At 34.9% G+C, this 26,453-nt stretch overlaps 2 protein-coding genes across 2 annotated transcripts in view; one reads left to right on the forward strand and one right to left on the reverse strand.

Moving 5' to 3' along the window:
* Positions 1 to 17,768, forward strand: LOC6043037. The gene is made up of 6 exons (XM_038257760.1): positions 1 to 196; positions 286 to 389; positions 1,062 to 1,133; positions 12,374 to 13,240; positions 16,927 to 16,985; positions 17,052 to 17,768. The coding sequence occupies exons 1-6, from the start codon at positions 106 to 108 to the stop codon at positions 17,599 to 17,601; spliced, it is 1,743 nt and encodes a 580-aa protein (XP_038113688.1). The 5' UTR covers positions 1 to 105; the 3' UTR covers positions 17,602 to 17,768.
* Positions 17,653 to 26,453, reverse strand: part of LOC6043036 (titin) — a 24,254-nt gene continuing 15,453 nt past the window's right edge. Inside the window, exons 3-7 of the mRNA XM_038257758.1 lie at positions 23,444 to 24,036; positions 22,877 to 23,378; positions 21,921 to 22,821; positions 21,761 to 21,865; positions 17,653 to 18,175 (exon numbers count right to left, since the gene is read on the reverse strand). Coding sequence (XP_038113686.1) covers positions 17,993 to 18,175; positions 21,761 to 21,865; positions 21,921 to 22,821; positions 22,877 to 23,378; positions 23,444 to 24,036 — 2,284 coding nt within the window. The 3' untranslated portion in view covers positions 17,653 to 17,992. The remainder of the gene's footprint in view (positions 18,176 to 21,760; positions 21,866 to 21,920; positions 22,822 to 22,876; positions 23,379 to 23,443; positions 24,037 to 26,453) is intronic.

Below are 26,453 nucleotides of genomic sequence, written 5' to 3' on the forward strand. Positions count from 1 at the left end.
CTTGGCTTCCGTTGGACGTGAATTTCACTTTTCGGCGTAGATTTTCCGTTTTTGTCAAAATTTTCAGTGATTCTAAATTATTCAGAGTGAGCTTTTGGAAGTGAAATGGCCAAGAAAGGTGGAGTCCAGCAGCTTCAGGCTGAGATAAACACGGACGAAGAGTTTGAAAAGTTCCTGGAACGAGACGGTCTTCTGGGTAACGAATTGATGATTCCGGGGCAAAATGCCACAAACCGTGTTTCAAAGGGAACACTTTTCTTTCCTTCTTCCCTCAAACAACCGCAGTGATGGACATCTACACGGACTGGTGCGGTCCGTGCACGGGCATGGTGAGCAGTTTGAAGAAGATCAAGCTCGAGCTCGGCGGTGACAACCTGCAGCTGGCAGTGGTAAGGCAGTTAAGCGTTCTTAGCTTTAGTCCTACTATAGATTGACTCCCCCAGGCGCGGTGTAGTGGGGTAAAGCTAATTAGGGGAGGACTGTGCAATAGGGTGCCCAGAAAAAATGACCCCCTGCTCCACAAGCGGAAAACGGTTTTTTGGGTTATTTTAAGAATCTGTGCAAATTTTGAGCAAAATTGGTTGAGATTAACCCATTGATACCCGAGCCTAAAGTTGGGGAAAAAAATGTTTTTCATACAAAAATGACTTTTTTAAATCGCTAATAACTTTTCAGGATCGTATTTTACAGCTTTGGTATATTCTACAAAGTTGTAGAGCATTAAATTTCCAATAAGAATCTCACTTTTGAGAATATTTGGATGGAAGTAGCGCACCGTGCAGACTTGGACTTGTGAAACTTGGGTTTTCCATACATTTTTTCGATTTTTCCCATACAAACTTCAACTCTGAGTATCAATGGGTAAATGATGACCGATTTTGCTTATATTTGGCCCAGAGTCCTAAAATAGGTCAAGGAACAATATTCAGCTTGTGGAGCGAGGTTTTGAAAAAAAGCCCCATATTCTGGGCACCCTACTGTGCAATCAATCTTGTTTTAATTATCTGCTTTCAAAGGTGTATCGTTGTGACTTCTTTGCCGGCTATTTATTTTTTTCGCAGTGTAAATCCGATGACATTGAAGCCCTAAAGAGATTCCGGAACAACAGCGAACCGACCTGGTTGTTTGCTTCGGTAAGTTTAGTGTTAATGTAATTTAAAAAAAAACAGTTTTATTCGATAAAAGATCCCATAAAATAGTTCCACAGATTTTTTTTTAAATCCGTAAAAAAATTACAGATCTTGCTTACATTTTGTAATATGTAGCATTTCCCAAAACAATATTTTGTTAATATCCTACTAATGTGTAACCTGGATTCGCTCAACTAAAGCATATTTTTTTGTGTTCTAGTTCTTACTTTAAATGTTCCCTTCCCTCTGAGAAGCCACAGATGGGATTTTCTGATTATTTTTTTCGGTAAAGTTGTAGGCTAGGATTAGGATTTTTCAGAAAATATGAGTACACGGAAAAAAAAACCCAATATTTCTCTATACATTTTATTACACAAAAAACCTTCGATTTTTGGTCGAACTTGTATGCTTTAGTGCATTATAGACGTTTTTTCCGGCCAACATAAACATTTTTTGAAAATGTAGTGATTATTGAAAAGTTTTGGAAAAATGCAACTGTCAAAATTTTATTTGCAATAAAAAAAATTGCGACTGGAAAAAATATTTTCAGGTCAAATTTTTAGATTTTTTTTACATGGTTGATCCGACAAATTTTTAATAAAACGATTGTGAAATTTTTCATCTTTTTGAAAAAATTATATAATTTTGAAGCCAAATCGAATATACTGTAAACAGATATACTGATACAATGCTTTTCATTTAGTAGCTTTTTAAGGTTAGGCCGTTGCCAATATTGTTCAAAGTTAATGTCACCATTTCAAAACAAAACTCTAGAATTTTCATTTCTAGATCTTTTTTAAGCATTTAGGGGAACTATACCCTTTTACAGCATATTTCTATTATCGGCCTATCAGCACTTTGATCATGAATTACAGCTTTCATAAAGTGTTTTTGACTGTTCCAAAGTAATCAATAGCTCAAATAAAAGTAAGCAAGCAACTTTCCATTGTTGATACATCTGAAAATGTTGATTTAATAGTGGAAAACGGCAAATTGGAGAATTGGTTGAACGGCTTAGAGTGATTAAAATGGGTATATTTCCCCTAATAAAAAAACTTTTTTCTTGTCATGGTAGGGAAGCAGAATATTATCTGAAGGCACATACGATTTGACATTTGAGCAATTCTCTACGAAATCGGCCGATTTCGACCATTTTTTCTTTTTTGTATTTTTTGATTTGGCTCAAACATTGTGGGCGCTTTCCATATGACCAAAGAAGCCATTTTGTGTCATTGGTTTTTCCATACAAATCTCCATACAATTTTGGCAGCTGTTCACACAAAAATGGTACGTGAATTTTCGAAAGTCTGTAACTTTTGAAAGAATTGTGAAAAAATAGGTACACGTTTTTTCCAATTTTTAAAGTAACTTTTTTTCATAAAGCAAGTACTGTTCCATAATCCGTAATTTATAAAGATTTTTTGATATGTTTAAGGAGACAAAATCGCAACTTTTAAGCCAAAGATAGAGAAATATGGACAAAAAATAAAAAAGGTTTAATACATGCACAATTTCGAATCGTTGGATACCCATATTGCGAATTATAAAAATCGGAGTATTTTCGAAAAAATACGGTATTTCGTGAAAATTTAAGTATTTCCTCCAAAAAACTCTAAACCATGCAAAATTTCAAATCGTTTGATACCCACATTGCGAATTGTAAAAATATGAGTATTATTATAAAAATACCGTATTTTCTAGAGAATAAATACGGTATTTTGTGAAAATTTAAGTATTTCATTCAAAAAACTCAAACAGTTAAAATACATGCAAAATTTCAAATCGTTTGAAACCCATATTGCGATTTATAAAAATTTGAGGATTTTCGAGAAAATACGGTATTTTGTAATTTTTTTAGTATTCATACTTTGCAACTTACCATATTATCAAAAAAATATTTACTAAGAGGAAGCTTGAAAATTCAACATAATTTGGTTGGTTTTAGTCAATTTTAGAAATATATTAATTATAAGTTATCGTCCGTTATCGCCGATAGAATTATCGGGATAGCGATAATGATCGTCAGGACGATAACGATAGAACTATCGTTATCGTTATCGAACCTCGATAATTTTATCGTTAACAACCTTGGTCGAAACATTTTTTGATTTCAATTTTTAATGTAAAAATTTGCAACCGAAAAGTACTCTACAGATTTTTTTTGATAAAGTGTGCAATTTTATAGATACAAACACTTAAAGATTGTTTTTTACTGAAAAAAATCTCGTTTTTAATTTATCAAAAAAGTGTCCGGATTGTCCACCCATAAATTATTTTTTTTCAAAAAGTTCAGAAAATTTCCAATAAAATTGCCTTAGAGACCTTGAAGATTGGACCTCTAGTTACTAAAATACAGCGAATAAAAAAATTAAACAAGAAAAAAAAAGTTTCATCCAAACATGTCCATATTTTCCAATGCCAATTTTCAATGTGCACTTTCTCCAAAAAATCTGTGGAGTACTTTTCGATTGCAAATTTGATTTTACATTCAAATCTGAAGTCAAAAACTTTGTTGGACGGAAATTTCTATTTTTTCCAGAAAACTATTATTTTTTTTTTTCAAAAGATATAAGCGATTTTTGTCTCATAAAATATGTTAAAAAAATGATTTTGGGAAAATTAGATTTGATAAAAAGAGTTTATTTCAAAATCTAAAAATAAATACTACGTAATATTTGTACCATTTTTATATGGACAGCTGCCAAAATTGTAAGGAGCCTTGTAAGGTTGAACCAATGACACAAAAGGCTTCTTTGGTCATAGGGAAGGACCTTTTAAAGTTTGAACCAAATAAAAAATATAAATAAAATACATTGCCTTCTTCTGGGTTCAGCGTGAAATGTTGAGTGTGCTTATTAATATTTTTGACCAAATTATTGAAATTCAGATAAAATTTAAACTAAACAATCATAACTAATAGAAATAAACTTTCAATGAAACCACATAATTTTAGAATTACAGGAGATTTACAAGCAACTCTGAAAAATACTCGTGCGTCATTCTGTTCAACCCACTTGAAAAGTCATCAGTCAAAATGAATAGATTTACTCCATTCAAGGTTAATCCCAGTGGCAACCAAAAACAACAAATAAAAAAAAACAACCTCCTGCATTAATAGCATTCAGTCATGACACAGAAAAAGTTAATTTCCCTTTCCGATTGTATATTTTGCTACTGTTTCAACCGAATCTAAATCAAACGTAAAGAGTGGCCCCAAAAAAGTGCAGGAGGGAGACAAGTGGTATCGATTTTACTGTCAACAGTTTTCCGTATAATTCCAAATTTTAACTGTTGCCCGAACCTTTAGGTCGGTCGTCATAGGTCACGTCCCACCAGCAACTCTTTGAGGCACCACCACTCGCATAGTAACGATAGTTTAGAGTGCTGATTTAGTGCTAAAAATTGCGCACGCAACTGGCAATATTTTGTATTGGGGCCAAGCCCGGCTCCATTTGATGCAAAACTAGCATTGGTTCGTTCTAGAAACGCACAGCTTTGTGAAACCCCGCAAGATGTTATATTCATCGGTTGTAACTAGAGACATTATGATTTTAGTGCGTTCACGTAGTCGCTCTACTCTGCCCTTTCTACATCATCATCGTCGAAAAGACACCAGCCCAAGGTATACTAAACCGCACTTTGTGAAACTGTTGCTTCAACAACAACAACAACCCCTGCGTTGTCTTTTCCAGTGAAAGGGTTGAAGCCAGCCAAAAGACGCCGCAGGGACGCAACCAGCACAAATTCCTCCGACGAAGGCTTGCCCGGGATCTCTCTCCTTCTCGTTCAAGAGCTTCGTCCTCGTCCTCGTGCCTCTTGTTACATTAATGCCAGTGTAAACACGACAAAACTGAACCGAGCACGCGACGTAAAGTGCTTCTTGGATAGGAATGCCTTTTGCATGGAACACCAGATATTCGAAGCACGCTGCTGCTGCTGTTGCTGAAGTGTGCAAAGGATTGTGGAGCGTTTTATTGGAGTGACATCATCTTGCGTGCAACAACGTTGTTGAATGGTTGAGGTTGGGAGCTGCTGGTTCGATGTGTTCTGAATTGCGAGAATAACGAATTCATTTGCGCTGTCTGTTTATGTTTGCGGGAAATATCGTGCACATGTTTGGTCCTTAATTGGTGATTTGATGCGAATGACGAATCACATCAAAGTGGAACCTGAGTTTGGTACATCAATAACTTTGTGTCAAGCAGAAATGTGAAATTAACCCTCTACAACCCAACCCCGCCTTTAGACGGGGTTCGATTTGAAAAATCGCCAAAAAATAATTTTTCAACCGATTTTTGATCTTTAAGAAGCATTGGAAAAAAGATATCTTAAAACTTTAGAAAATGTATGGGTTGGAAGTTTGACTTGTTTTAGACTTTTTCAATGTTTTAAAAAATGTAATTTTTTAGGGGTCTACTTTGGCGATTCCCATCTGCTCCAACGATTGGCGATTCCCATCCAGTAAAATGTCGGTCCCGGCATTGGTTGTTAGGCCGTTAAGTCATTCCAGGTGTACGAGTCGTCTCTATGCCATAAGAACAAACAACACACCAAACCAAGCCTACTCCGGTGGAATCGCTGGCGGCGGTTGGACTCGCAATCCAAAGGTCGTCAGTTCAAACACTGGGGTGGAAGGTTCCTTGGAGTAAAAATAGGTTTGGGTGCTCTCCCCATTCAAGCCTTCGGACTCCTAGGTTCGAGCAGAAACTTGCAATAGAGACCACAAAAGACCCGGGGGTCGTTAATGTGGATTGTTTGATTTTGATTTGGCTGTGTTTTTTACTAACATTTCCTATATTTTAAGTCAAAATAAGTGTGCAGTATTTTTTATAGTGTCCCAGACTATGCCTCTAGCCATTTTTTTTTTTAACAATTTGATGATGCCGTTTTATAGCAGAAAATGTTAAAACATGAAAAAATTAGATAGGCAAAATGTAATGATAGAAGGTGGTAGTAGGCCAAAAACTACCAAAAACAAACATAAACTAAACAAAATAATCAGGCCTGCAAAAAGTTTCCAACCCAGCGTACACATGAAGCAAACCTAAATGTCAGTTCACTGCTAGCATGTGACTGCAAGCCTACTGTGTCTATTCAACCACTGCCGCCTGACTCGTGCCGGTCGGCTGCTGGAGAATGAGAGACGTAAAAAAATGAGCTACACTCACTCAATTCGTGTCATATGACTGACTCTTAAAATCCTCTTTAAACACTATTTTGACTACTTCCAAACAATTGAATGGTTGTAGAATGTGCAAAACACCTAAACAACCATAACTTATATTCAAAATTATATTTACACGCATAAATACGAACTTTTTGTGTAAAAACTTGTTTCTTTATGTGTGTGCGTGCAACGTCGAATGAGCGTTGGTCGACTACTGCCTCGCATTGCAGCTGCTCAATGAGCTAGGGCACTCACGACTGCGCCGGGTTTGTTTATGTCACGGTTTTGCGGTTCAGTGAATGGATCTCAAAAATTCGTGTCAGCGTTGCCGATTTTCGCGTCATGACCCCTGACATTTTCAGCGCACTGAAAATAATTGCAAATTAAAATACTAAAAATGAAACAAGAAAAACATAAAGCAAGAGAAGTAAAAATTTTCGTAAAGCAAAAGTTGCTCAAAATGACCTCTAAAACACGGTAAAAATACAAATTTTCGAATAAAAAATTTTAGCAGTAGAGGGTTAATAGAATGTGTTTTTTCTCTGAAATTGTGATGATACGAAATTTTGGTACTTTTATGTACAATTTTCTAAATTTATGTAAAATTTCTGAGGATAATCAAATAATCGAGGCTGGACTGTACTAACATTTTTAACAAATATAATTTTGATATCTTATTTAATGGTAATTTTCTCACGTACAAATGCAAAATCAACTTTTTTTTCAAAGTTGTTGAATACCAAAGAAGCTATTTTGTGTCGTTGGTTCACCCATACAAGTCGCCTTACAATTTTGGCAGCTGTCCATACAAAAATGGTAACTAAATATTCGAAAATCTGTACCTTTTGAAGGTCACTTTGGTGTCTTCGGCAAAGTTGTAGGTATTGATGAAGACTGTTTAATAGAAAATAGGTACACGAAAAAAAATCTTGCCGATTTTAAATTACCCTTATTTCACAAAAACTCAATTTCTCAAAATTTTTATTTTTTTGTTTTTTTTTTAGATTTTTTATGGGGTTATAAAGGGACCAAAACTTGCAACTTTTGAGCCTTACAGAAGTATGGTCAAAAATTTTGCCGCCGAGTATATATTTTTTAAAATTGTGATTTTCGTAAAAAAAAATCGAAATGTTATACATTCATTCTGTGTTTTTATGTAAATTTTAATTTGCACTCCAAAAGTACTTTACAGATTTCTTGATAAAGTACCTCGTTTTCAAGTTATAGCCACCGAAAGTTAGATTTCTTTGAAATATTTGCAGCTATTCGATTTTAAAAATAGTGACCATGAGTGTGACCATTTCTGAAATTTTTTTTGTTCAAAAAATTTGTTAAGATTGCCTAAGGGACATTGATGATTGGACCTCTAGTTGCTGAGAAACATCGGCTTGGAAAAAGAAATATGAAAATTGAACTTTTCTAAGCCTAACCCAAACAACCCTCCATTTTTTAGGGCCGATGTTGATTTTTGAGATTTTTTAAAATGTTCTAGAGGACCAAAATCCGCCATTTTTGAGCCATTGAGAAGTAAAGCAAACTAATGGTCCGATTTTCAATATAAAAAAATAAAAAAAATCGTGAAATTTTACGATCTTTTCGAAAATAATATTTTAAATTTTTTGAATCATGAATAACATTTAAAAAGGGCGTAATTTTTAATGTTTGGCCCTTTTGAAAAGTTAGAATGACTTAAGTTTGGTCCCCTTAAACACATTAAAAAAATCTGAAAAATTGCAATTTTAGGAAATTGAGTTTTTGTGAAATCGGCATTTTTTTTCCGTGTACCTATTTTTTATAAACATTCCTCATCATACATACAACTTTGGCGAAGACAAAATTTGAGCCAATTAAAAAAATACAAATAAAATCCATTTCCATTTTTTGCAGAGAATTGGGTCCTAAAATGAAGCTTAGATTGCTGATATTATTGTTTACAGCGATAAAGCTTATTTTTCTGAATACAATGACCCTTTGTACGACCACAAAGAGTTTAAAATGGATTTTTAAATCAATTTTGAAAAATTAACCTCGCGTTCCTTCTTGACAGAAAAGCTCCTACTTGACAGCTCGTTCCAAGGGGACCATAGTTGATCCATCGAAAAAATGTTGTCTTGTCAAAAAAAATTGCATTAAAATGAAAAAAAAAGTGATCAGAAATGGTTTTTAATCGTGTTTTTTACCGTTGTACATAAAAATTTACATAGGGCTTTAGTACCCAATTGCTCTACTATCAAAACATTCAACATTTTGTTGCAAGAGAAACCGCATAAAAAATCAGCACGAGTCGTACATTTATGCAACGAGGTTTACCGAGTTGGATTAATACGACGTGTACTGGAAAAACCAAGTTTTGCAATGATTTGCTTACAACATATTTTGCAATTCCGAAAAAACGCCTTTTGAATGGAATATTATGTCAAACATCCATGTTTCTTTATGGCTCAAAAGTTGCGGATTTTTGTCCCCTAAAACATATCCAGAGTTTTTTTTTAAAAGGACCGATAAACTATTGTCTTTCATATGTTTATAGGACCTAATCAAAAAAAAATCGAGATATCAAAAAATCTCGAAAATAAAAAAATACGTATTTTGGGAAATTGAGTTTTAGTGAAAAAACTTTTGATAAAAAAATCTGCAAATTTTTTTTTCCGTGTACCTATTTTTTTCTCAAAAGTCCTCAACACCCACTGAGAATTTTGGCTCGAGCCTCGAGTCGAGGCTCGAGCCAAAATTCTCAGTGGGCAATACCTACAACTTTGCCCAAGACACCAAATTGATCAGAAAATTCACTCAAAAGTTACAGCTGTTTGAATATTTACATACCATTTTTGTATGGACAGCAGCCAAAATTGTATGGAGACTTGTATGGGTGAACCAATGACACAAAATAGCTAATTTGGTCATAGGGAAGGCCCCCACAAAGTTTGAGCCAAATAAAAAAATACAAAAAATAAAAATGGTTGAAATCGGCCGATTTCGTAGAGAGTTGCTCTATTGTGATTATTTTTTCATTGCAATTGACTATTTCTGAACCCTTAATTCAGAACCATAATTGACAGTCATTGTCCCAAAAGTAAAGGACACCTTCTCGACCTTTACGACCCCACAACTGTACAAATACAGAAGTACAAATTCGAAATCAACTTTTTTTCAAATTTGGTGGAGCAATTCTGTACGGAATCGGCTGATTTCGACCATTTTTATTTTTTGTATTTTTTGATTTGGCTAAAACTTTGTGGGGGCCTTCCCTATGACCAAAGAAGCCATTTCGTGTCATTGGTTCACCCATAAAAGTCTCCATTCAATTTTGGCAGCTGTTCGTAAAAAAATGGTACGTAAATATTCAAACAGCTGTAACTTTTGAAGGGATTTACTGATCAATTTGGTGTCTTGGGAAAAATTGCAGGTATTGATGATGACTGTTTAGAAACAATATGTACAGTCATCCCACATATTCGGAACACCCACAAATTCGGAACACTTTTGTGGTAATTTGTCAATAGAATGCAATATGCAACATTTCTGCCGACCCTGCTATTTTTAGAGCCTTTATTTGGACATTCTCTTCCTATTCCACTAGTGAAAGTAATACTTTCTAAACAAAAACTGCATTTCAAGACTATTTTATCCAGAGCACCAAAACACTGCCTCCAAATTGCCTGTTTCATGATTGTGGGATGTTATTGTGTCTCCCACAATTGTGGAACACCTGAATTTAACTGATATTTTCATAAAAAAGTTATCAGACCATTCATAAAACATTACTAAGCATGAGTTTTATTGGTTTCAGAGTGTGAAGTCATTATTTTGTAAAAAATAAGTACTCCTGGAGAGAAAAAAAAGTTTGTTTATATCGTAAGAAAAAAGTGTTCCGAATTTGTGGATTTCAAGGGTCAATGTTTTTCTTTGAAAACTTGATAAAAAACGTAAAAATGTACAGCCGGTCTATACATCGATCGAAAGATCGCAAGAAAAGCTTTCACATGAAGGTAAAAGCAAATCATTATGTTCAATTTTCGATTTTATATGATTTGTTAAACATTGGCCGATCCGTAAACTGTTCCGAATATGAGGGATGACTGTACACGGGCAAAAATCTTGCCGGTTTTTTTAACCTTTTTTTTACAAAAACTCAATTTCTTTAAATTTGTAATATTTTAGTTTTTGAGATTTTTTTATATGTTTTAGCGGAACAAAATTTGCAACTTTTATGAAGTATGGTAAAAAAATTGGCTGCTGCCATAACTGATATTTTTTTAAATGATGATTTTTGAAAAAAAAACGCCTCGTTTTCAAGATATAGCCACCAAAAGGTTGATTTCTTTGAAATATTTGCAGTTATTCGAGTTTAAAAAAATGTGACCATAAGTAACCATTTCTGAATTTTTTTTTTTTTAGGTTCAGAAAGTTTTGAGACTTTGAAGATTGGACCTATGGTTGCTGAGATACAGCGGCTAAAATAAAAAGAAATATGAAAATTGAAGTTTTCTAAGCCTGACTCAAACAACCCTTCTTTTTATAGTGCCGATGTCTCAGCAACTAATGGTCCGATTTTTGTGATTGTCCACGCTCCATACAAAAAATATTTCTTTTGTATAGAAATTGGGGGGAGGGGAGTATATATATATAAAATTTCATTTTTTTTTTCAAAAAACACTTTTGCGGAAAAAAAATTAAAAATCAAATTATACAAATTTTTGGAAATTAAGTCTTTGTAAAAAAAAAGGTAATTGAAATATCGGCAATTTTTTTCCGTTTACCTATTTTTTTTCTAAACAATTACCTACAACTTTGCCGAAGACAAAATAAAAAAATACAAATAAAATCCATTTCCGGTTTTGGTAGAGAATTGCTCTACTATCAAAACATTCAAGAACCCCGAATTCAGACCATCTCTTCTGTTATGGCACCAAGTTTTGCCATTTTCGGCAATTAAAAAAAAAACTCTGTTTTCAATTGACCATATCTTGGAAACAAAAATCAATGATCTTTTGAAAATATCGAACTTAGGTTTGTTCGATTTCACTTTACATGCATTTTTTATTGTTTAAATTTTGTCAGATTAAAAAATATTCATAAAGAAAAAGCAACGAGGTTTACCGAGTTGGATAAATACGACGAGTACTGGAAAAATCGAGTTTTGCAATGACTTGCTTACAACATTTTAAGCAATTCCTAAAAATGCTTCAAAATGTTATACATCCATGTGTTAAGTAAATTCACAGTTCAAATCAAAATAATATTGAAAAATGTTACTTTTCGATATTAATGCTGAAATGTTCAGCGGTAGAGAAAAGTATGCCGTTTCGACGTTCAAGACTGACAAGAAAAGTAAATAGTTTCACGATGGAAATACAAAAAATATATTTTCGAGAGCCTGAGAAAATTTCCTATTTCTGGTTTTCTGGGGAAAGTCCTGAATTCGTTATTCGAATTCGTTCGTTTGGACGCATTTTTTATGTCTTCCATGAAAAACTTCTCAATGATAATTACGTGATAATTTAATCATGATGTTTGACATGATTTAATATGTGTGTATCATGCATTCAATTTCTATTTCAATTATGTATCTGTTGCAGTTTGAACAAAAAGAAGATTAACAGATGCTGCTTTTTTCAGGACATGAATTCATTTACAAACTGTAACCTTTAACTCTGTTACAAACCTGTCACGCGTTCCCCATCAACCAGTCAGTCAAATTGAAAAATTGATTTGGAAAAGCCAGTCCACCCACACAATCACTCCCTCTGACTGCACTAACTGTTTATTTTCCCGCCCATGCTCGTCTAATTCCTCTGTTTTATACCGATATATCTCGCTTCCACGGCCCTGGCTGGATAAAGTCGCTCGATTCGCAAACAAATCAAAAAACTTTTTTATGATTCTAAGAGAAAATGCACGGCATGCGACGCAAAGTCAACCCAACCCAACCCAACGGCGACATCATTATTGGCCCGTGTCGTATGTTTGTCCCATAAAACTGTGTGCGGCGTTCGTCCGCGGCAATGCAAACCAATAAAAATCAAGCAATTTATTCGAATTCATGAGCTTTTTTCCCTCCCCCTCCCTTTTGCAGCATGCTAAAATCGTGAATCTCATGTACGGAACAAATGTCCCCAAACTGATCAACATGATCACCGAAGAGCTGGACATTGAGCTGAAATGTCGGGCCGGCGAGGTCGAACGGAAGTACTACGAACTCCACGAGTTGACACCGGAAGAGCAGGAGCGGGAAGACGCCAAGCGGGCCATCGAGGAGAACGCCGAACGAATCGAGAAAGAAGCGGCCATCAAGAAGCGGCGGGATTACATCATCCACGTGTTTGACGAAATCATGACCAACATTCCGGACATGGGAATCACGCTGTTTATGCCCCACGTGCACAAAGACGTCTACAAAAAGATGAATGAAAACGCCGAAAAGCACGATTTGCACTTTAAGGAGAAGCGACTGGTTCACCTGAACCCGAAAATGCTCGAAGTCTTGCACTTTGACTGCGAGAATCCCATCGAGGACGAAATCTTCGAGCACATTTTCTACAAAGACGTCCAGGCTTACGTTTGGAAACTCCAAGAGGACGTTTCGCGTACACCCGAAGACGTCATCGCAGATTTTGTCCAGTTTCTGACCGAACCGAGCGAAGTCCTCGATGCCGATGGAAACGTCGAAAAGGTGATTCCGCCGTTGATCGAACCCCTGGAGATGCACTACAACCAGAACGATGGTACGTGGAAGGCACTCATCAAGAACCCGCCGAAAAAGGGCGCCAAGGGTGCCAAACCGACGCCGGAGTTGGCCGCCGCGACCACCTCGTCTGCGAGTATGTCATCCTCGAAGGAAACGTTCGACGAGGAGAGCTGCCCGAAGATGTTCATTCCGGGGATTTGGAGTCCCACGAATAGGAGGGCGACGGCGGCACTGTTTTATCTGCTGTTTAGACATGTGAGTAATTTATTGGTTTTTGTAGATGATTAATTATTTAGAATTTCATATTTCTCTTTGCTCCATACCTTTAGTGACTTAATGGATGCAAGGGCGTCTATGCGAAGTGTTCTTTCACTCGCTTCAAATTTTGCGGCGATTGGGGAATGCAGACGGGTTTTTTTTAATTTTTTGCGCCGGTGTTTGTAGCAGTAAAATTCGTGCAAAAGAAACTTATGCTCTTATTTCTAGAGATTTCTAATTTCTTTTTTTTTGTCGAAATTTACCCACCCCCTCTTTGTCACGATTTTCCTTTAGTTAATACATGTTATGTCACGCTTGCTCAGGAGTGATAAGTCCTACTTTTTTTTATAAATACGAAGAGTGCTGAAAAAATCAAGTTTTGCAACGAGTTCCATACAATATTTTTTGCAATTCCGAAAAACACCCATTGAGTGAAATTTTAAGTCAAATTTTTATGTATTCTGTTAATAAATCGTTTGAATAAAAAAAATGTTGAAAAGTGTTACTTTTTGAAACAAGTGCTGAAAAGTTCAACTTTTTAGTACCCATTTGTGTGCGGAAAAGTAGAACTTTTCAGCATTTATTTTAGAAGTGTTGCCATTCGATTCTGTCAGAAAAGTAGGCTATTTCGTCGTTCGAGAATGACAGGAAAAGTAAGTAGTTTCACGACGGAAATTGCAAAAAAAAAATTTCTTCTCTTGTATTAAAAAGCAATACTTTTCAAAGTTGTTTTGATTTTAATGGTGACTAAATATATGGACATTTGACTTCAAAAATTCCATTCTAAGAGTGTCGCAAAAAAAAATGTTTGCAGCTAGCTTCGCTTGGAGACGGTGATTTTAGCGGATTGTAGACTAGATTTCGCCATGTGGATGCAATGATTTTTTAGCTCAGGTTGCTTAGGAATTGACACCTAATTGGAAATAAAACCAACTCCAAATCCTCAAAACCAAGGATGTTAACGATAAAATTATCGAGGGTCGATAATTCTATCGTTATCGTCAGAATAATTTATCATTATCGTTCGATAATTCTACCGGCGATAATCTTATCGCCGATGATGGACGATAAGTTATCGTCGAACACTCATATTAAAATCTTTCTAAAATAAAGTTAATTTAAACACAAAGAATATATAATATATATAATATATTATTTTTTGAAAATGTAGTAAGTTTCAAAGTATGAATACTGTCACAAGGGGTGACATTGGGTCTGGGGGTGAGATTGGGTCATACAAATTTCGGCATTTTTGTATGACCAAATTTCACTCCTGTAGACGGTACTCAAAATTGTTCACAAAATACCGTATTTTGTTCGAAAGTACTCAAATTTTCATTATTCTTAATATGAGTATTAAACGAAGCGAAATTTATAATTTTTAGTTTTTTAAAATACAGTCCAGACTTGATTATCCGAAGGCCTCGGAAAAATTTCACTTCGGTAATCGAATAACGAAAAAAAAAATGTTTCGATGCCTAATTTTTTTGACGAGCTTAAGTATGACCCCTAAACTAAGTTATAGTGATTTAAAACTTTTAAATCTAAGATGGCTTCCAATATGGCGGTGTTGAAATATTGAAAAAATGAATTTTATTATTTAGTAGACAATATACTATTCAAATTTTACTAAAATTGGGTTGCAGAACTTAAATTTGATGTTTAAAACAAGAAAAAGAAAAAAAAATGTTCGTGATTCGATTATCCGAAGTCCCATACAAACCTTCGGATAATCGAGTCTGGACTGTACTACAATTTTCACAAAATACTATTATTTTACTACGAAAATACTCAAATTTTCAAAATTTGCAATATTGGTATCAAACGAAGCAAAATTTTTGTATGCTTTTCACTTTATTAAAGTTTTTATTATTGAAAACTACAATTTTCACAAAATACCGTAGTTTTTCGAAAATACTAAAATTTTCAATATTTGCAATATGGGCATCAAACGAAGCAGAACATGTTATGCATTTTCAAATTTTTAGAATGTTTTTTTTTTTAATACTCAAATGTTCACGATTTGCATTTTCATAATTTGCAATATTGATATCAAACGAAGCAAAGTTTTGTATGCTTTTTAATTTTTTCATTTTATTTTTTTAATAATGAAATTTTCACAAAATACCGTATTTTCGAAAATAAGCACATTTTCAAATGTCGCTTCGGTTGATATCTTAAAAATTTGAGTGTTTTTGAATAATACGATATCTTGTGAAAATTTCAGCATTTAAAAAAAAACTTTAAAAGTGAAAAAGCATACAAAATTTCGCTTCGTTTGATATCAATATTGCAAATAATGAATATTTTAGTACTTTCGAAAAAATACGGTATTTTGTGAGCAATTAGTTATTTGGAATACTGGCAGTGTTAATGCTCCACTTTTTTAATGGGATAAGAGAAAATCTCCACGGTATCCCCAAATAAGTTTCGCTTGGAATTGGGCAAATTTTGGGAAGGTATAAGATTTAGGACACGCTCTAAGCAAGCATTGCGACCATTGGCATGATATTTTTAAGAGCGAGTCCACGACTAGGGCATACCCTCGGGCATACCCCTTTGTATGGGACGTCGTTTGGACCTCACCAATCGGCCTGACATTTTCAGGGGTTGTTTGTACATATAAAACTAGCATCTGGCCAAAATATGAGCACTTTAGGTCAACGGGAAGTGGGGCAAATCGGGACACAAAGTTTGAAGGTTCAAAAACGTCAAAAATCTTAAAAAAGGCTATAACTTTGGCAAAATTCAAAATAATTTCAAAATTCAAAATGCATCTTGAAGGGCTTAAAAAATGCAACAAAATGCAGGAAGAAGCATTCCAATTGGTTAAATCTAAAGGGAGTTATTGGCATTTTAGTGAAAAAATAGCATAATTTTCAAACTCAAATAAAAAAGTGTTCCATCCAGATATCAACTCGGTTCGACCTGCAGCTTGTAAGGGACATCTGGGACTACCATCCGAGACTGAGAACACTTTGGGTAAGGCAGATTAAAATATTAAATAAACACTTTTACTTTTAGTGATTTTTTTGGTTGTAAATGTTTGCTCGGGGGACCCCTTAGATCCCATTTTCTGGTGATAATTTTATCATATTCGTGCTCCTGAGACAATTTCACAATATAAACATGCATAAAAATGTTTATTTTGATCCATTTAAACCCTTCCAAAGTTATTTTGAAATTAATTTGAATTTTGCCTAAGTTATAGCAATTTCAAGATTTTTTACGTTTTTGTACCTTCAAACTTTGTGTCCCGATTTGCCCCACTTCCCGTTGACCTAGAGTGCTCATATTTTGGCCAGATGCTAGTTTCTTATGTACAAACAACCCCTGAAAATTTCAGGCAGATTGGTGAGGTCGATGCGAGATGGGTATGCTTTGCTCGTGGACTCGCTCTTAAGTGATAAGATTTTATTTTTAAGGCAGGCTATCGGACGCTACTGTCGAGAAAATTCCCGTTTACTTGCTGTTGATCTAATTGGTTCAACGTGGTTTAACCTTAGACAGTCGGCTGTGGAAAGATTAATGATCGAGACAAAAATAATCTCAAACAACATTTATCACAGAATTTGTCCGTCCGTTGTTGAAGTTTACCAAAGAAATAAATGCATCGTTTTGAACAATGGACCGGAGTAGAATAAACCTCAACAAACAATTCCTAACTCAATGCCCACTTCCAGCTCACGGACCACTTCCTCCCGCCGGACCCGGTCCCAGAACCGCCCCACATCTGCATCGTGTTAGTCCTTACTTGGTCAATATTTTTTATAATTAACCGAACTTATTTATAATCAAATTATTTTAGATTTGACGCGTACAAAAAGCGCGATGTGTTTGAAGTTGCGGAAAAGTACAAACGCGATGTCATTTCGTACGGCTTTTTCACCACCGGCGATCCCAAAACGGCCGAACTGATCGCCAAGACCACGGAGCGGTACGTGCGCCTAAAGCCCAACGTAAACGACAAGCTGATTCTCAAGTGCTCGAAGGCGACGAGCCATGCGATGTTGGCGCTGACGGCCGTTGGTCCGTGCTACATTAGCCAGAATGCGGTCGAGGGACAGGAAGAGTGCGCGCTGCTGTTTCCGCCGAATTACAACAACATTGAGGAGGATGTGGAAATTGATGCGGATACTAAGAAGAAGCACAAGAAGAAGCGACGGGGTAAGAAGAGTGACACCTCGGTTAGTACGGCGGATTCGGGGACGTCTTCGACGCCGACGGCCGATGGCCAGGGCGAGGGAGGCGAACTGGGAACGGTTGGGGAAGGTTCTAATGGGGAGGAAGGTGAAACTACATCTTCGTCGACGAATTCACCCGAGAAGACCGCTGATGACGGGGAGGAGGCGAAGTAAGGGAAGGGAGTTTCTTTTAATAAACATTACAAATAAATCGAGTTTTTTTTAATGTTTTTTGCTTATATTGTTTAGTAGTTTTGCAGCGGAAATGATGCTTTAGGAGTGTTTTTACCTAAATAACAAAATAAATATCGCCAACGGCGCTTTCCTGTGTGTGTGTTTGCTTAACTATGATAGAAATCGTGTGTATTTTTCCTTCAATGCCGAATTCAACCAAACGATAAATATCTACTGCGAATGCAAATCAAAAGCTAAAGTAAATAGTACACATTTTAAAATAATAATCCTCGATTAAAAACAATCTCGCGCGCGCGCTCTCCAAAAACCTGTGCTAAACTAAATCAGTCTCGTTAATTTACACCGCAAAGCCCGCCGCCGCCACATTTGTTTACTTGACCCGGAAGGGGCGAATCCGTACGAAGCCGGCCTGGTAGCCAACGGCGTAAAACTGGTACGCGCCCTCGTTCGGGTTCCACCGGACCTGGTTCACGCGGATGCCCGGATATTCCTGCAGCAGCGCCCGCCGGTACGACTTCACCTGCAGCGACTTGAGGTCCATCTTGGAGGAGCTCTGGAAGGGAGGAGGCGAGAAAAATAGTTTTAGACATTTTAGTAGCTTAAAAATGAAAAAAAAAATAACTTTTTCCGTTTTGAAAATACTTATTTTTTTATCTTTCGATAGAGACGAATAACCCTAAGACTTAACTTAACACTCAGGCCGGGACCGACATTTCTTTCCCATCCGACATAAGGCATGATCGAACATTTCTCGTTTCAAGAAACGCGAATCGGGGTCGATTGGAATTGAACCCAGACCAACTGGGGTGAGCGGCAACCGACTTAAAAATTTAGTAATGTTCTGAAATTTTGTTTTTTTATCTTTTAATTTTGTTTTGAATTTGTAAAGAAAAAAGGTTTTTTTTCAATTTAGCATCTGTTTTTTTTTAAATTGAATTTCCTACATTTTGTAGGATTTTGCATTTTTTGTTTTATTTTTAATCAGAATCGTTTGATTGTTATTTTTTGATTTTTAAAATCTTTGAGGATTTTTTTGTTTATGAAATTTTATTTTTTTTTTAGATTTTTTTTTTAATTTTTGACCTTTTTGATTTTTTAAATTTCCAGATTTTTTTTATTTTTAGATTTCTTTAATTTCTAGATTTTTTTTGCGATATTTTAGATTTTTTTTAATTTTCTAAATATTTTAATGTTCACTGAACATTGTTCAGAAATTCTCATTTTTTATCTTTTTTTTATTTTTGTTTTGAACTGGTAAAGAAAAAAATTGTTTTTTTTAATTTCGAATCTGCTTTTTTTTTAATTAAATTTCCTAAATTTGCAGGATTTTTAATTTTTGTTTGATTTTTATTTATTTATCACTATTGGTTAATTTTTATTTATTGGTTTTTATTTTAATTCTGTGGATAATTTTTCGACCTTTCATGATTTTTTTTTGGTTTTTGTTAAATTTTTTTTTTTAGATAAGGCCGTTGCAAATATTTTTCAAAGTTTATGTCGCCCCCTTCAAAGTTGGCCTGAATAATCAGGGGCAAAAAAAATTTTTTTCGAAAAACTTCAAAATTGTTATGAAAATTAAAGTTAAATCAACTGAAAACCAGTTAAAATGCATTTTCCCGCGTTTATAATCATATTTAGCATGTTTGAACTCCTTTGAAAACATTTTAAATTTTTATGAAACGCCAATGTACAGTCCCACAAAAAGTTTTTTTTTTTTGCGAAAAAAACAATTCCGTCAATACCTCGATATTTTCAAAACTAATGATTGGAAAGCAACTGTACGCCTGTAAAATGCATTTTAAAACACTTTTTTCATCCAAATGTTGAAGCTTAGGCTTGTAATTTCAATTTTTATATTTTTTTATTTTTACCCCCTCGACTTTGGTCAGAGCCGAGGGACATAAACTTCAAAAAATATTTGCAACGGCCTAACAAAAAAAATAAAATAAAAAAATAAAATTTATTTCTAAAATCTTGAAAAAAAGTAAACAAAAAATTAAAATTTCATAAAATTTTATTTTTTGTTTATTATTTTTTTGTAGATTTTAGAAAAACATTTTTGATTTTTAGATTTTATTCATTTAAAAAAAAATAACTTTTTTGATTTTCTGCAATTTTTTGGATTTTTTTAATTTTCAAACATTTTTAATCTTCAGAAATTCTCAGTTTTTATCTTTTGAATTTGTGAAGAAAAAATCTTTTTTTATTTCGTATCTGCTTTTTTTTTAATTAAACTTCCTAAATTTGCAGGATTTTGAATTTTTCTTTAATTTTTTAATTTTTAATCATTATTGTTAAATTTTATTTATTGGTTTTTATTTTTATTCTGTGGATAATTTTTCGACTTTCTATGATTTTTATTGTATAGATTTTTTTAAAGATTTTAGAAAGAAATTTTTAATTTTTAGATTTTATTTATTTACAGTTTTTTCAATTATCAGCAATTTTTAGGTTTTTTTATTTTCATTTTTTTTAAATGTTCATAAATTCTCGTTTTTTTATAAATTCAATTTCCCAAATTTTGCAGGATTTTGAATTTTTGTTTGACTTTTCATGTTTAATAATTATTTTTTGATTTTTACTTATAGATTTTTTAATTTAATACATTTTTTTTACCTCTTTGGATTTTTTTTTATTTTGCTCATGATTTTTTTTTTGTTTACAATTTTTTTTTGATTTTTGAAAAAAACATAGATTTTTTTTAAATTTACTTAATTTGAAGAATATTTTAAATTAAAAAAGCTGTATAAAAAATACTATTAAAATAACAGAAAGTGTTATGGAATCTTCTTGAAAAATCAATTTTTACGTAAGAGTTGCATAACAGTTTTTGTTATTATAACAAAATTTGTTATTGGGAATAACTTGGGAATATTTTTTTTTTTTTTGTTATGGAAGAAGAGGGGGATGGCGTCGCTATTTTTAGACCACTTTTTCTCCATCGAAACCGACTACCTTATCGACTTCATTTTGCTGGGCGAGATAGGACGCCGTCTATTTTTAGACGATGACTCAGCACTTTTCCACTCTTGCACTAAAAAAAAACAGATGGCACCACGATGTAACGCCACGTCCCTATACCTCCAACTGTTATTGGGATGATCGGATTAGTTGTTAAAATAACAAAAAATACTAACAAAGATTTGTTCGAATAATAACGTAAAATGTTATTAGTCTGTTATTACAATAACAATCTAATAACAAAAAAATCATAACGGCGAATAACAAATCTTGTTATAAATAACATAAAATGTTATTGGCCTAGTATTTTCAAATAACAAAGGATGTTATTCCCAAGTTATTTCCGTCTGCTCGGGATGGCCTTTTATGTTTTTTTAGAATTTTTTTTTTAAATATACCTTTTTTTGAAATATTTGAAATATATTTAATTCGCACGTTCTTATTTGATAAAATTTTGTAAGCTTTTCGTTTGTCTCTAAAAAAAACATAAAAAATGATTGCACTTTTTGTCAAAAAAAATCCACTTGCGTTCCAGACTGTCAAAATTCCAAAACGTAGGTAATATGCGGTTTGCAGCTTTTATTTGTGTTTTGCGTTTCTGTATTAAATAATATTCTGAAATCTACTTTATCGACGAAATATGTGAAATTAAGGATAGACTGAATCTGATTGTATACAAACGAATAAAATGACAACAATTTTTACATAATTATTACTTAACCCTCCCAGGCAAATGTTTTTAGGACCATGCGAAAATAAGCGTCTAATTTTGGAAACTTGAATTTTTGGTTCAGGCCTAGAAAATTTAAAACCATGAAAAGACAAAAAATAAACATAAATAGGGAGAAAATAAACGAAATTGTTACAAAGCAATTTGCGCTTTAAATTTCAAAAGAAAAAAGGTTAAGAACTAACACCTGGGCATTACAGGGTTAATTCCCACAACGCTAATTAAACCACAAAAGCACCGCTCTACTTTATCGACCACGAAAAAAAGTCATCTTCATCTGACGAGATTCGAACCCAGGACATCCACCTTCCCAACCCCAGTCGCAACCAACTGCACCAAACCATCAATGAGTCAAACGAGCACGCAAAACTCGTTCTGCTTCGTCACGTTTCACGCAGCGAACAAAAAAATATGCACGCATTTAGCGATGATGCGTTGACTACGCACCTTATCGTTGTCGGAGAACAGCAGCCCAAAGTTCTGCTCGAACATTTTGTACGAGGTGTCGGTTGGTTCGTCCGTAAGCTTTACGGACATGGTCGACGTTAGGATCTGGAAGGAAGTGGTGAATTTAGCTTGCGATTTACTTTGAGTCAAGGGATCTTACATATTTCTGCTGCGCCGTGTTCTTCTGCGCCATCTGGTGCACCATCGGCAGCGGCTGGTGCGACAGCACGTCCCCACCGTCGGTTCCGATCACGTAATTCGAGAGCCAATCACTGCCGCTCATGTCGGTGGCTTCCGCGGTGAATGTGTACAGCGGACACAGCCGCAGGCCGATCTCGCGCGTCTGGTGGAACGTGAGCGCGCACCGATCCATGGCGTAGACGTCGTCGAAGGCCATCGCGATAACAGGGAAGTGAGTGTTCCAGCAGGCGGTCGTCACTTTGCTGCGTGCGTTGAGGGAGGCCACCTCGGTTGGGAGATAGCCGGTTTGGAGGTCGTACACGACCAGCTTACGGTCGGCGTTGCTCACCAGCATGAAGCGACTGTCGTCGGTGAAGTGCAGGTCGACGGCGGTGATGCAGGCGTCCGGGATGAAGACTCGGTGGATGGGGAGGAGGGTTGTGGTGGCGTCTTTTTGGCCGGTGAGTAGCGGAGACTTGGTGTTGAGATTCCACACGGCCACGGCGCCGTTTGAATAGCCGGCGGCGATTGTGGCGTGGTGTTTGCTCTTGGACCAGGCCAACCGCACGGCGCCGTGACCTTCGTACTCGGGGGAGGCCGCCTCGCGGGTCATGGCCAGCGTCAGCCGGAGCACCGGCTTGAGGTTGATGATGCGGTACGAGTTCGTGATGAGGTGGTTGTAGTTGGGGGCGAGCGAGAAGATGTACACGTCGCCGTTGGAACCGGTTGCGGCGAGCAGGCCCAGCCGATCGTACTGATCACCGGAGGAGGTCGTGTTGGAGCAACCGCTGGGGCAGAACTTGAGCGACCAAATGGGACCAAAGTCACAGGCGATCGCGTACAGCAACGTTGGTTGTGAGTTTTCGACTTTTTTGTGTAATCTGTAAGAAAATAAATATTGATTTTCTAACTTCTTGAAATAACTCACGAACTTACGTCGCATTGCTCAGCACGCCAACGTCCCAAATCTGTATCAGACACGGCTGCGGCGGCATCTGCTCCGCCAGGTAAAACTCCTCGTGCGAACTCTTGCAAACCACGGCCAGTATCTGGTGCGTGCGATCCTCCGCCCGATCCGGCAGCGGAACCCAGTCCATCGCAATGATCGGTCCACCGCAGAAGAACAACGACTCGTGCCCGCTGACGTCGGCGCCAAAAGTGTCCAGCGTGCGCCACTTGTGCGCGTAGTCGGGCACGTGGATCGGCGCGTTGTACAGATTCGTGGCGCGCATCGTAAACCTCAGCGATCGAGCGGCACTCGGAATGTAGTCCTGCACCTGGTTGAAGGTGAGAAACTGGGCGTCAACGTCCGGGCGAAAATCTCCGTACAGCATGGCCTTTGCGTAGAACCGCTGCCGAAATTTGACCGTCCACTCCCTGGACACGTACTGGAACTCCTTCTTTGATGATCGCACCTCGATGACCTCGTCCAGAACCACTGCCGAAAAAAAAAATCATTAGACAAATCAACTCAATCACCCCACCCAAACTTTTCCAACTCACTCTCCCGATAGACCTCGCACTCCTCGCTAAACTGCTCCCGCCCTCCATACCCAACTCCCCGGCTATGGTTCGCAATCCGACTGCTCAGCAACGCCCCAATCGCCGATCGCTTCCGCCCCTTTCCCTTCTTCTTCCCCCCACCCCTCAACTCCTCATCATCCATCCCGCTGCTCGCCGTCCCGTCCGGAAGCTCGTTCTCGTCCACCCCCGAAGTGCCCTCGTCGTCCGACGATTCCGTCGTCCCAATCTTCGCCTCACTCCCACTGCTCTCGTAAGTCGCCGTAGCCATGTTAACCCGCACCGCGTCCATGTGCTTCGCCGTGATGTGCTTCACCAGCGGGTCAATCTTGGCCGCTTGGTACCGACAGTTGCGGCACTCGTACAGCTCGCACGGCAGCGGGCAGAACTCGTGGTGGTGGCGCATCTCCGCCTCGCTGCTGCCGGTAAAGTCGCACGAGGGGAACACGCACCGCGCCGTGTTGGCTTTGCGCAGCTGGGTCTTCCAGGCACCTAGGCAGCCGTCGGTGCAGATCGACTTGGTGACGGTGAGGATGAGGTCCTCGCAGGACATGGTTTTGATCTTGGTTTCAGCCCTAGAAGAAAGGAGAAAGGGTGTGATGGGAATTTATAATTTAAAAAAAAAAAAGAACTATTTAATCAAAAATCGACAAATCTAGATTGTTCTTGAATAAACAGAGATTATTTCTAAAGAATGAAAAATGAAATAAATCTTTTATCATTTAGGGGTCATACTTAAGCTCCACAATCAAAAATATGACAACATTTTTTTCGATTAACCGAAGTAAAAAGTTTCCAATGCCTTCAGATTATCGAAATTGCTTAATTTAATTTTATTTCGAAATAAATATTTAATATTCTTTTTTTGTTTTAATTTATAGAATCTTCTAAAATTCCTTAAAAAAAATACCCACAATTTTTTTTTAATTTTTGGAATCTTTTTAATTATGTTTATTTTTATTTGCATGAAACTTTTTAAATTGCGAAAAAAATATTCAAGCCCTTTAAAAAATTTAAATAGTATTTTGTTGTAACATTTTGTCTAAATTATTATTATTTTTTTGAGGAAAATAAAAATTATAAATTTTTTTTTTATTTATTTATTCATTTTCTTTATTTCTAAAGTTTCTAAATTTGAAATTTGAGATTTTTTTAAATTTTTTATGGTTTGAAAAAATTTAAGTGGATTTTTAATTGAATTTATTATTATTCTTTTTATTTTAAAATTTTCAAAATTTCTTTTATTTTTTGAAGTCTTAACTTTTTTTTTAAAAAAAAGGTGTTTAAAATTTTTGAAGATATAACAAAAATATATCCAAAATTTTGTTTTCAGTTCAAAATTCTTTTCTTTAAATTCGGGACACTCCCCCGATTTTTTTTTTTATTTAGTTTTCTGGAGTATCTTTAATTTGAAATATAAGATGTTTTTGATATTTTCATAATTAAAAAATAGGTTTTCAATATTAACAGAATGATTTTCTATAATTTAAAAAAATCGAAGTTCTATTGATCCTTGCACTGTAACTTGGATTTGGTCCGCACTTTTCTCTCGCACTTTTGACAACAAGAACAAGCCAGTTTGACAAGTCGCAATAGTGCGATCGATAGCAATAATTTAGTGCGAAGTCCAAGTTAGTGAGAATTGCGCAATAAAATGTTTAAGAATATAAATATTTATTTAAAATGTTTATGGTGTTTGATTTTTTTTAGATTTATTAATTTTCCTTTGATTTTGGTTTTTAAAATTTCATAAATTTTTAAAATTAAATGTATTTTAATTTTTTATAATTTATAACAACTTTGAAGCTAATTTTATTTTTTTTTTTCTTAAATTTTCTAAATTTCTTGAACTTTGTGATTTTTATTTACACTTAAAATAATAAGTCTTTCAAGTTTTAAAAACTTCAGATTTTTTTAAATTTTTTATAGTTTTGAAAAAATTGAAGCAAATTTTCAATTTTATTCATATTTTTTAAATCTTTAAAATTACAAAAAAAGCTAATTAAAGGTTGTAAAATTTTTGAAAATATAGAAAAATAAATATCCAATTTTTTTTCAATCAAAATTCATTTTTTTGAATTCGGGACATTTTTCCGATTTTTTTAATTTGTTAGATTTTTGGAACATCTTTAATTTGAAATATAAGAAGTTTTTGATATTTTCATATTTAAAAAAAAATTAACGTTTAAAGAATATTTTTTGTTGTAATTTAAAAAAATCGAAATTTTTAAATGTTTATGAACATTTTAGTAAATTTTTTATGGAGTTTTAAACTTTTAAGATTTATTAATTTTCTTTTGATTTTGGTTTCAAGAATTTAATAATTTTTATAAATTATTTTTTTTTAAATTTTTAAAATTTATAATAATTTTGAAGCTAATTTAAAAAAAAATCTAAAACATTCTAAATTTCTTTAACTTTTTGATTTTTGTTTACACTTTTTTTGAATTTTTATAGTTTTGAAAAAATAAGCAAATTTTTAGTTTATTTAGTTTATCATTTTCATTTCAAATTGTCCAAATTTGTTTTGGCTCTTTAATGTTTTTAAAATTTTTGAAAATATAAAAAAATATATCCAAGGCTTTTTTTAAATTCAAATAGATATAAATTTATATTTTTTTATTTTGAATTTTAGAATTTCTTCAATATAATAAATATAAGAAGTTTTTGATGTTTTCATAATTTCAAAAATTATAGATTTTTGATACAAAAAAAGTTTATTGCAATTTAAAAAAAAATGAATTTCTAAAAATGTTTAAAGAATGGAGTTTGATTTTTTCATATTTATTTAATTTCCTTTGACTAGGGTTTTCCAAATTTCCTAAATTTTAAAAATTAGTAGTTTTTTATAATTTTCAAACGATTTATTAATTTATAAGCAAATTTCAATATTCTAAACAGAGGCGACGCGTGGCCAAAATGTTTACCTGTTCAAACAATCTTTTCAGTAATTTTCAAGTTTTTTAGCTCAATTATATTTAAAAAATATCTT

Source organism: Culex quinquefasciatus, chromosome 2 (assembly GCF_015732765.1).
Source record: "Culex quinquefasciatus strain JHB chromosome 2, VPISU_Cqui_1.0_pri_paternal, whole genome shotgun sequence".
Lineage (NCBI taxonomy): Eukaryota > Metazoa > Arthropoda > Insecta > Diptera > Culicidae > Culex > Culex quinquefasciatus.